At 35.0% G+C, this 11,282-nt stretch overlaps 1 protein-coding gene across 1 annotated transcript; it reads left to right on the top strand.

The window, feature by feature from the left end:
• Positions 1 to 9,057: 9,057 nt before the first annotated feature.
• Positions 9,058 to 10,513, top strand: LOC110723130 (probable mitochondrial import inner membrane translocase subunit Tim17 3). The gene is made up of 2 exons (XM_021902441.1): positions 9,058 to 9,425; positions 9,674 to 10,513. The coding sequence occupies exon 2, from the start codon at positions 9,685 to 9,687 to the stop codon at positions 10,255 to 10,257; it is 573 nt and encodes a 190-aa protein (XP_021758133.1). The 5' UTR covers positions 9,058 to 9,425; positions 9,674 to 9,684; the 3' UTR covers positions 10,258 to 10,513.
• The last annotated feature ends 769 nt before the right edge of the window (positions 10,514 to 11,282 follow it).

The raw sequence follows: 11,282 nt of genomic DNA, 5'->3' as shown, positions 1-11,282 counted from the left end.
GTTAGGATCGTCGGCGACCGGCGAGGAAGGGTTAGGATCACTAGTGAGGCTAGTGGAAGGAGGAGTGGTGGGTTTTCTTTTTTAGTTTTTTTTTTTCTAATTTTTTTTAGTTGATAATAAACAAATTATTTAAACATCAACCTATCGAATGCCGCCATGTAGCATAATTAACACTTATGGCTGACGGTGTTATCCATCGTTAGCCATTAAGGGTATTTGGTGATATTTTCATAAAACTCTAGGGTATATGATAAATTTGAAAAGTTTCATGGGTATATGGTGAATAAATAAATTAGTAAGGAGTATATGGTGAAAAAACGGTAAACTAGTGTTAAATATAGTTCATCCCCTTCATGTATAAAAAATTATGCATCATGTAGCCTTTTAGTTATGCAAGCGTATCCATTTACACCATTTGTGGCATTCACTATACTTTAGCTCGTTTATTTAGTTTTATCGAGCACTTTCATTGCATTCAATTAACTTCCAGCTTACGAATTTCAGTTATGCTACTAGCATTTTGTCTACTAATATTGTAAATTAAGCCTTCGAAGTTGGAATATAATTGTGATGAATGGATTAACAAATGTGCTACCTAGTTTGTGATTTATAAAATTACCAACGAAGATAAAAAAAAAAAAATAATAAATGAAACAAGGAGAATTTACCGTGGGAAACCCGATAACCAGGAGAAAACCCACTAATTCACTATGGAGTAATACTTAGATGAAGAAAAATGTATATTACAAACTTTCAATTCACCATGAAAGCTCCCACCCCAAACTCAACCTCTCAATCTCTCTCTGTACATCTTTCCCTTTATCATTTTTTTCTTTTACGAATGACAAAACATGAGTATATATAGTGCAAGATAAATAAAAACAATTTTATGGTCTTAAATAAGCAACGTCGCTTAAGTTGCAAAGCCGTAGACTCCGCAAGAGGTTCGACCGAACCTACCCCTTAATCGACCGAACTATGGGAGATTCAGTCGAATTGACTAAATGTTCGGTCGAACAAGGCAGTGGAAAAATCTCTAATTCTTCATAAGCTCTAACTCATGCACTTTGCAGACAACTCTTCTAAAACAGCCATAACTCCCTCGATTTTTGAACAAATCGAGCGAGCTTATGACCAATCGTTGAAAGCCCTTGAGACGAGGTATCACCTCCAACTTGACTCATCTCAATATCATTTCTAGATCTTGAGATATGCTCACTTGAAGTTAGTTCTTGCCTTTCATTGTTGCTTTGAAACAATCCATAGCTTTACTGTAAAGCTATGCACCCCTTTGCCTTAATTTGTTCTCCACACTTCTCTAACCTAATAATCTCCCGCTTGGAGATCGGTTCAAGTGTGAGACCAAAGATCGGTTCAAGTGTGAGAACAAACACATTACAAATATACTCTTATGGCTTCTCCATTGTGCTCCAAAATGATCTTTACCTAAGACTTACAATCTCCCAACTCGAAAATCGGTTTTCATCACGAGATATCTGTAACACCCCAATAATTCTCCCTTTTCCAAACTACTTTAATAGAGGAGAACCATTGGCATGTTACCGCCACGTGTTAAAATGTTAAGGCTTTATCAAAGTATCGCAGCGGAAATCTAACTTAATTCTTAAAATAATATAATTTAGAAAACCAATAAGTCAAAGCTTACAAATTAGAACCATAAAGGCCCTTATTAAATACCAAATCAATATTCAAAATACCAAAACATAATTGAAATAGTAAAACATAAATAAGTTCAACACAAAGAACGGATACTCTCAATCACACCAATCCCTTGACAATGCGTATGTCAAATTCCCGAACTTCACATCATCAAGTTTACCTATGCAATACTGTTCCCCAATAATACAAGTGCAATAATTGGATCATCACAAAGGCGAAGGTCATGACCAAAAGAAACACACACAAAAGAACGCAATCAGCAAAGTTGAGTACATACAAGCTACAACGTACAAAACCTAGCATGCTCAGTTAATTAAAGAACAATAAACATACAACACTTGACTCAATTGACTCAACATACTTACTAACCAATTCCAAACACTTGACTCTTTATATTTAATTTGATCAATTTAATTTAAAGTAAGCAATAGGCGAGGTTGTCCAACTCACCAAATCATTTTGGTCCCAAATGACCGCTTAAGATAAAAGTTTAGCGCAATGTAAGAATGGGCGCGACTCCATTCTCACAAAGTTAGTCTAGGATCCCATCTAACTTTCATTATAAAATAAAATGTAAATACCAAAAGAGAAGAGGACATGTTGATCAAACAAGCTAAGCCTCATAAAGCCACAGACTACCACCGTGTACCCCCATAATTGCCAATTATCCAAAAGTGTACGCTTTCAAGAGTTTTATTGCTCATCCATGTTTCACTTTACGTGACTACAAATTTAATTAATAGTCGACTCATTCAAGTAGACCATTCATAACAATCATACATCAATAATTCACTTTTAATCTTATTTAGGACAATGGTGATCACATCACAAATTGACCTTTAATTCCTTTAAACTTTCAATCATCCAAAATTGTTGAACATAGTCAACCCACCTAGCCATTTCGGATTAATTCACTTTTACTCAACATACTAACAAGTAACAAGTCATGCTTGAGTAATAAATAAAATAATAATAACCTTGTGGAATAATTAATAAATTCATTCCCTTAAACCATTTAATTTCAATCCTTCAATAATCAAAATATGGTTAACAAACCAATCCAATAAAAACATGCTTGTATCAACATTCCATACAAACAATTAATTCAATATAATTCAACAGGCTTGCATCCATAATTCCATACAAACATAATCAATTCATCAAAACATGTCTCATAAACATAAGCAGATGAATTAATTAAATGTATAACCAAACAATTTCCATCCAAGTGTTTTCTAAACATGAAACTAAGTTATTTCCTTTTGGTACGTAAACATGATACTACTTACAACGAAGTAGACATGTACGTACACAATCCTTTGTGCCACTTTAAATCACTTAAAAGTCTCCTAGGGAATAATCACTTCCTAGAAAACAACCAATAATCATAAATTAATACCTAAACAAATTTCCAGTAATATAAATTTGATTAAAACTCCTTGAAACTTCCTTTAAAACATGTTTTTATGCTTAAATAATGAATAGAAATTGAATAGGAACAAAAGCCCTAAATTAATTGAGCATAAGAACCCTAAAATGCCAAATTAAAACTCCAGGTTTTAAAACTCATAAAATTTGAAAATTTAAAACCATTATATAATCTGAAATTATAACTTTTAATCATCAAAATATAAATTTTCAAACTAATTAAATTAATTTCAAACAATAAAACCAAAACCCAAAACAATTAAACAATTTTAGACAAAAATAAAAAGAAAACAAAGGAGGAGGAAGAAGGGGCAGCCACGTTGGCAACGGTTGTGCCGTTTGGTGGGTCGCTGGCGGTCCGGGCGGTGACCGGCGACCGGCGATAGTGGCCAGCAGGCGGCAACAATGGGAAGCAGTGAGTTATGCTCACTTGAAAAGGAAAAAAATAAAGGAAAAATAAAGAAATAAAATAAAGAGAAGAGAAAATAAGACTAACTTTTTGTGTGGGAAAATTTTGGAGATTAATGGGGTATGTATAGGAAAGAGAGCTGTAGGGTAACTGGGTAAGTATTGGGCCTTATAAAATAATGGGTCAAATGAATGAAATACACTAGGCTTTATTTGTATTGACATGAATTATAAAATGAAGGTTTATAAATAGTTTGAACTAAAATAATTTTCAACCCAAATTAATAATTTAAAACTTTTGAAATTAAATTCTAGAAAATACAAATAAATATTATAAATAAAATAATATTTTATTTATAAAATATTTAAAAATACGGGGAATTACAATTACACCAACACAATGAGTCAACCATCATCATCAACATTTTTGCTAATCACCATAGCAAAGACTCGTTTTCTCTACATCAAGGTGTGGGTAAGGTGGTGGTGGTGGTGTTGTGGACAGGTGGGGGTGGGGGTGGTGATGTGGATAGGTTAGGGTTAGGAAGTGGGTTTGGTTGGGGTTGACGGGAGCGTTTTTGGTGGTTGGAGGTGGTGATACGCCGTGCCGGTGGTGGCGCGGCGTATTTTTTTTTAATTTCTTGAAATTGTTTTCCGACGGATATTCCGTCGGAATTTTCCGACCGAATTCTAAATTCCATCGAAAATTTTCGACGGATTTTGTCGGTGCCGAAAATTTTCTCATGACTGACGAAAAGTTCGTTTTTCCTACAACTGCTTTTCCTACAACCTTTTCCGACGGATTTCATGGTGTTTCCGACAGAATTTTTCCGTCAGAAATGGGCTTTTTTCTAGAAGTGATCAAGGTGTTCACTAATGACAAACTTATAATACATGACCGAGGGACTTTATCTTGTTTTCCAAGCATTTTCACCATGCTCTAAACCGAACACACCCTCTAAACTACACACAAGCCAAAGGAATCTAACAATGCTCTTGAAACAATTCACCATGCTCCCACCCGAACAAAACATCCTTTGCTCCACTTGTTTTCCACTCACTATGCCCATGTGTACAAAACGTGTCCTCTTCACCAAGGAACACTGTCGAAGTCTACACCAACTTTGACACAACCATTTCCTCTTTACTAAGGAAATACTATCTCCTCTTCACGTAGGAGACTAAGCATCAAGATCAACACTAATCTTGATAAACCACTTTCTTTCCACCAAGAAAGCATCACTTCCTCTACACCAAGGAAGCAAAACCCAAAGTATACACCAACTCCAGCACATCACCTTCTACACACCAAGAAGGCAATACAAACATCAAGATTTAAAACAACACACCCATTTCCTCTACACCAACACCTCCTCTCAACCAAGTAAGCAAACATCAAAGTCTCCACCAACTTTGATAAACATCACGTTATTCAAGGGAATTTTTTCTAGTTCTTCGAGGCTCTGAGCACTCTAATTGCACACCATACAAACTCACCTCCATGACAAACACAAGCCTTTGGGCTTTTTTCTTTGTTCATGGAACACTCCTACCATGCTTCCCACCTCAACAGGCACCAATACTTGCCTTTCATTCATACAAAACCATGTGTACCTCCACCACTCACTAGTCACAACCACTATGTGAGTCCTCATGATACATCTTCACTTGGAACGTCTTTCTCGGTCTTCTTCTATCATTGAAACACCGAACAAAACGACTTTTCTTTAATGAGAATCCAACCAGCAATGCCTACCGTAAAGATTCACATCACCTCACAAACCTATGTGAGACCCCTTCGCTTGACATGCTTTTCTCGGCCATCTTCTACCATTGAAAGCAAAACCACAACTCTCCTTCAATAGCAATCCGACCAAGCTATGCCTCCGCAAAGAACACACCCCTTATGACTACCTATGTGTTTATCAAGGTTTCAAGACACTACTCATTTGTCCCATGAACTTCAAACCGAGTTCCTTTAACAATTTCTCAATGGCCCTCCTTCACACACAACATAATTCTTGAAATCCTTTAACTCCAACATCAACACTCAATAAATTTCAATCTCTTACTCCGTCTTCCTTTGTTAATTAAACTCAAAATTCAAGACTTTTCAATTCCAATTATATCCAATTAAAATCTATACCAAAGATTCAAACTTTAAACACCCACAACACCAAAATTGAAAATTAATACCAAAATTTCAATTTTTGGACTTTCCAATCACAAACAACAAGCATACCACACAATCTAACCCTAAAAAACCGCCAACAAAGCATACCAATAAAAAGGATTAACGAATGTACTAGCTAGTTTGTGATTCATACAATCAACAACAATGAATACGGAAAAACAAAAAATAAACGAGACAAGGAGAATTTATCGTGAGAAACCCGAGAACCGGGAGAAAAACCCACCAACCCACTACGGAATATACTTTGATAAAGAAAAATGTAGATTAAAAGCTTTCAATTCACCATGAAATCTCCTACCCCAAACTCACCCTCTATGCCTCTCATAAGCTCAAACCCTAAGTGTTTGGGTTCACATTGAGGCACCTTTTCTCTTCATCGGTTTCCTCTCCTTTACAGTGACAAAAACTGAGTATATATAGTGCAAGACAAATAAAACAATCTTACACCCCAACGACAGCTTTGAGAGTCCATCTCGGTGGTTTGAACACTTTGCTTTTAACTATAAAAATTTAGACCACTTTGCTTTTAAGTTTTAACTATCAAAATTTTATTCTACAGCATACGCCTCCACCATCAACTCAAGGCTGTCATGGGAATTTATATGACTGTCTAGTGTTCATATTATATGATCTTAATATGCATTTCCTACAATCTTGAGATTTATCAACCCTAGGGTCCAAATCATGGATTGAGATGCTTCCTTGTAAACCCTCACAACTTATGTTAGCTATATGATGATTGATTAGTACTATAGATTACTTTTGCTTTAAAAATTATCTAGACATGATAAATTACAAGGATACATATACATAATAACATAACATGTATCATTAGGGTTCCTAATGTTGAAAAAAACTGATCTTTTTTATTAATGAATACATGTACAATGTAAGTACGACAGTGGCAGATCTAGGGGGTACGTACACAGAGTAAGGTACATGCGTAGAGCTGACAATTCACACCCAACCCAAATGACCTGATCCGTGACCCAAAGTTAACTCGAATACGTAAACTCGAAATTGACACAAACATAAAGCTGACCCGACCCGACCCATGCCCGACCAGAAGTGGAGTTGACCCGAACTAAAGCCGATACCCGATTTGACCTGACCTGAAATTGACCCGATACCCGTAGTGACACGAAACTGAAGTGACCCGACCCTATTTTGACCCGAATTGATTGTCCGGAACATACCCGAAACTCAAAGCGACCCGGACTATATCTAAAATGACCTGACCCAAAATTAATATACACTCAAAAATGACCTAACTGATTTAGGGCTTAGTTACTTTACCTAAATAAACACTTATAAAAAATAACCCAAATTAAATAGGATAGTATTATGTGTATAATAATAATAATACTATAAAACTGTGTATGTATTTTATTACTCGTAATTCATAAAGAGTTCCATTTGATTAGGAACACTAGTTTTTGTTATTGTTATTATTACTACTTTTACTCTTAGCTTCTTCTTTTAAGTGTTAAATTGATTTTTTTTCTACTATTCACTTTGTCTAATTTGAATTTTTGACCAATTAATGATAGTGATCATACACATGAAACAATATCGTCTTGTGTATATAGTACTGTTGGAATTGTCTAATGAATATATTATTAATATTCAACTATTATAGTTTATACATATTAATAATTATAATATATTATTGGTCAAATTTCTACATTAACATAGACGAAAATTGACCTGACCCGGACTCAACCCGACCTGAATTTGACCCAAGCCGAACTTGACCCGTTAATTATCCCCGAAGACTAACCCGACTCGAATTGACCCGAGCCGAACTCGCCCCGACCCGAAGGATTGACCCGATACCCGACCCGACCCGAATTACCATTGACCTGAATTGACCCAACCCAACCCGAATTTGACCCGAATATTGATTGACCTGAAATTGACCGACCCGAAATTGACTGACCCGAACAACCCATTTTCGAAGTCTTGGTACAGCTATACCCCCAGCCATTCCGTGAAAAAAAAAAACTGATACAAAAAGAGACCGCCTAAATATAATAGGCGGTCTCTTAGGTACTGTTATCAATAGTCTGCCACAACAACCTAATCAACCATAAGGGTGACAATATCATCCAAATCCGATGGATAACCATCCACCCGATCCAAATATATGGATGAAAATCCAAAGTTAAGCGGGTGACGGATGGATGATGATCGAATGTGTCGGGAGACGGATCGTGTCGGATTCAGATGATGATTCATCCAACCCATCACCCGATCCATCATCCGACCCATCCATCCACCCATTAAATTTATATATAAAAAAATAAAAATATATATCTTTTTTAATAATTTAATGTCTATTATAATGTTAGGATCTGAAATTTTTTTTTACCAGGAATTGACATTTGTTTTTGATTTAGTAAAAAGGAAAAAGTATTAGAAGGATGTAACAAAGTTAAAATAAATTGATCATTTTTTTTTTCAAATCTTGATTTTAATTATGAAAGTGCAAAGTTGTATTTATATATTTATTTCACCAGAATTATCACCCGATCCACTCGTTCATCATTTCATCCATGGTGATTGGTGATACAAGTCATTATTTGTTGCATGTTTATTAATTAGTACGAAGTTCCTACTTAGGGCTATTCCGATTGACGACTGAACTCAACTGATCTGAACTGATGAACTGATTAATTAGTGATTTTTAACTATGGATTAGTGATCTTTGATTATTTATTGATTATTTATTACTATACATATGTGTATATACAAATGTACATATTAAAATATTTACGAAAAATATATTATATAATTATAAAATTTATGGAAAATATATTAAAAACTTGAAACCTCTAAACATTTTAAACACATATACTATTTAATTTTAAAATAAAATAGTATTATGACAAAAGAACACAAAACACTTACATGTATCTAACCCATTTGAACAATGAATTGTATCAATATCAATATTATTATTATTATTATTATTATTGTTATTATTATTATTGTTTTTTATTGATTATTATTATTAGTATTATTATTATTGTTGTTATTATTATTATTATTATTATTATTATTATTATTATTTATTGATTATTATTATTATTTCAATTATTATTATTATTATTATTGATTACTTATTGATTATTATTATTATTATTATTATTATTATTATTGTTATTATTGTTGTTGTTGTTGTTGTTGTTGTCGTCGTCGTCGTCATCGTTGTAATAAGAGCTTATAAGAATGAAATTTGGCTTTATATCATTAGCAATATCATTAGTCATAAATTAAGAGCTGAACTGAACTGAATTTCAACGGAAGAGAACAGGCCCTTATTATACTTTGTAAATTTTTGTAAAAAAAGTATTTTTTGTGATTTTTATTTTTAATTTTTAATTTTGTACCCCATTCCCTAAAACCTGGATCCGCCACTGACCTGCGGGTTACAATGTGGAGGGGCACAACGTAAAAAAAGTGAAATAAGGAGGGTTATTGTGTAGAAAAACCCTAAAAGATAGTTTTAGGCAAATTTTTCGTTTATAAATAAACCCATTGAATTGTTCTGTTAAGGAAAAAAAAAGGGGTGAACATGCATAGCCCTGCCTAAGTGCCTCGTCATATTGCCGCTCTCTCTCTCAGTTCACCATTGAAGCGCACTCACATCGCACTTGACGTTGTCTATCGAGGCCTTCTGATACTTGTATTCCCTATCGAAGCTGATTCTGAGGTAAGTTAGCGTTGGTTTGTTTTAGTAATCATCTTATCAATTTGACAATCTAGTGATCTAATTTAATTTAATTTATTAAGTGTAGGTAGGGTTCGAGAATCTCAATTATTGATTCTAATTACTAATATTACTACGTATGAAAGATATCAAAACCATCGATTATATTGCTAGAAAAGAAAATTATGAGCTTAAAATTTGTTTGATAATTGAAATTTTTATAGCAACCCTTTCATGTTACTCCTCGACAGGTTAAAAACCTATGGATAGATCTTTCATCTATTTGGAGTTTGATGTAGAAAGACGAGAATATAACTTTGAATACTTTGCTGAAAGTGCCGGCTCAGGGTTCATGGTTGGCACCTTGGGCGGGAGTTTCTGCCACTTCTTCAAGGGTTTCGCCCATAGAGCACCGTCAATCAGAACAAAATTTGGTGGCGGAATCAATGCAATGCGTTTTAACACTTTACGCACAGGAGGATTTTTTGCTAGTCTTTTCTTGGCAATTGACATTCCGTCTTATCTCTTTTATGAATACCGTGGTCAGAGGACCGTTTGGACGGATAAAGCAATCTCACTCGCCATTGGTGGTGCTACCATGTGGGCACCTCGTGGTATTCGTTCTGCCTCAATCGCTGCCCTCACGTCTGGTGGCATCTATACTGTTAATCAAGGCATTAAGGTTGTGCTAAAAAATGCCGAGCCCGAGTATAATGAGGAGAGAAGCCATCACTCGCTTTTCATCCAAGTCATGTGGAGTGCATGGGATTCCATAGCTTCAAGGATTAGGTATAACCGTCTACGAACTAGCAGGCCAAGCCATGGTGATTGGTGATACAAGTCATTATTTGTTGCATGTTTATTAATTAGTACCTACTTATTATACTTAATATTAATTTATTATAATAATTTCCTTAGCTTGATTTGGATTATCAATTTATCACAGTACACCGTTGTATAACAACACCTCATAATCTACTAATCTAACATTTGTATTATACCATCTATCATCTAACATTTATAGCTAGTATATCTTGTAAATTTGATACGTACTGTATTCAATTTCTGATTTAAGATCTGATATGACAAATTCCCACAAACATTCTAATAATATGAGTTTATTAACCATATGTACTCCGCAGCTATAAATTTCTAAAATTAGCAATGAAGGGATGAAATAATGCGTTAAAAGTGGCAAGCAAGACACGCATATATTATTGCATTAATATACCCATTGCACAAAGAGGTGAAAATTAGATGATACACCCGGGTGCACCATGCTCATAGTGCACCCGGGTAAACAAAAAAAGGCGGAAAAAACATATAGTGTTGTTAAACCCCAAGAAAATCACTTGGTTTGAAAACTTTGCTAGGCCAGGGTTTCAAGATGTCTCAACGACACAAGAGCTTCCATATGACCACTCTACTCTCCTCGAGAACCTAATGGACCCAGCCCACATCCTGATCTCCCATGATCAGACTGATTGGACTGCGAAACAGGAAGATACTCAACCTTTGCTGAGGTCACTGAGAGAACAGAACAAGGATTTTCTGGCTGGTGGGGAAAAGAAAGCGAGAAGTTTTGCTCAATTTTCTGAGATCTGAGGCACCTTGTGTGCTCTTAAATAGCCGAGAGTTAGTAGATGAGAAGGAAGAGAAACACTAATTCACGGGGTTGTTCCTTTGCAGGCCACCAGGACAGGGTAAATCTATGCTCATTGTGAGGTTTGGAACCACTAAAAGATCACCAGTTGCTAAATTTTTTCCCACATGGTATTTCCACCAAAATGCTAGCAAGGTATATGAAGCAAGACATGAGCTTCCTTTCGTCTCAAAATGAGGCTTTGATCACTGAGAAAG

This window comes from Chenopodium quinoa, unplaced genomic scaffold (assembly GCF_001683475.1).
Source record: "Chenopodium quinoa cultivar QQ74 unplaced genomic scaffold, ASM168347v1, whole genome shotgun sequence".
NCBI classification, from domain to species: Eukaryota; Viridiplantae; Streptophyta; class Magnoliopsida; order Caryophyllales; family Amaranthaceae; genus Chenopodium; species Chenopodium quinoa.
The sequence above is the reverse complement of the archived record's forward strand: the minus strand, read 5'-3'. Positions and strand labels throughout refer to the sequence as shown.

What these genes read in the sequence shown, in the direction of transcription:
- LOC110723130 (XM_021902441.1), top strand. Translation starts at nt 9,685, where the DNA reads ATGGATAGATCTTTCATCTATTTGGAGTTTGATGTAGAAAGACGAGAA.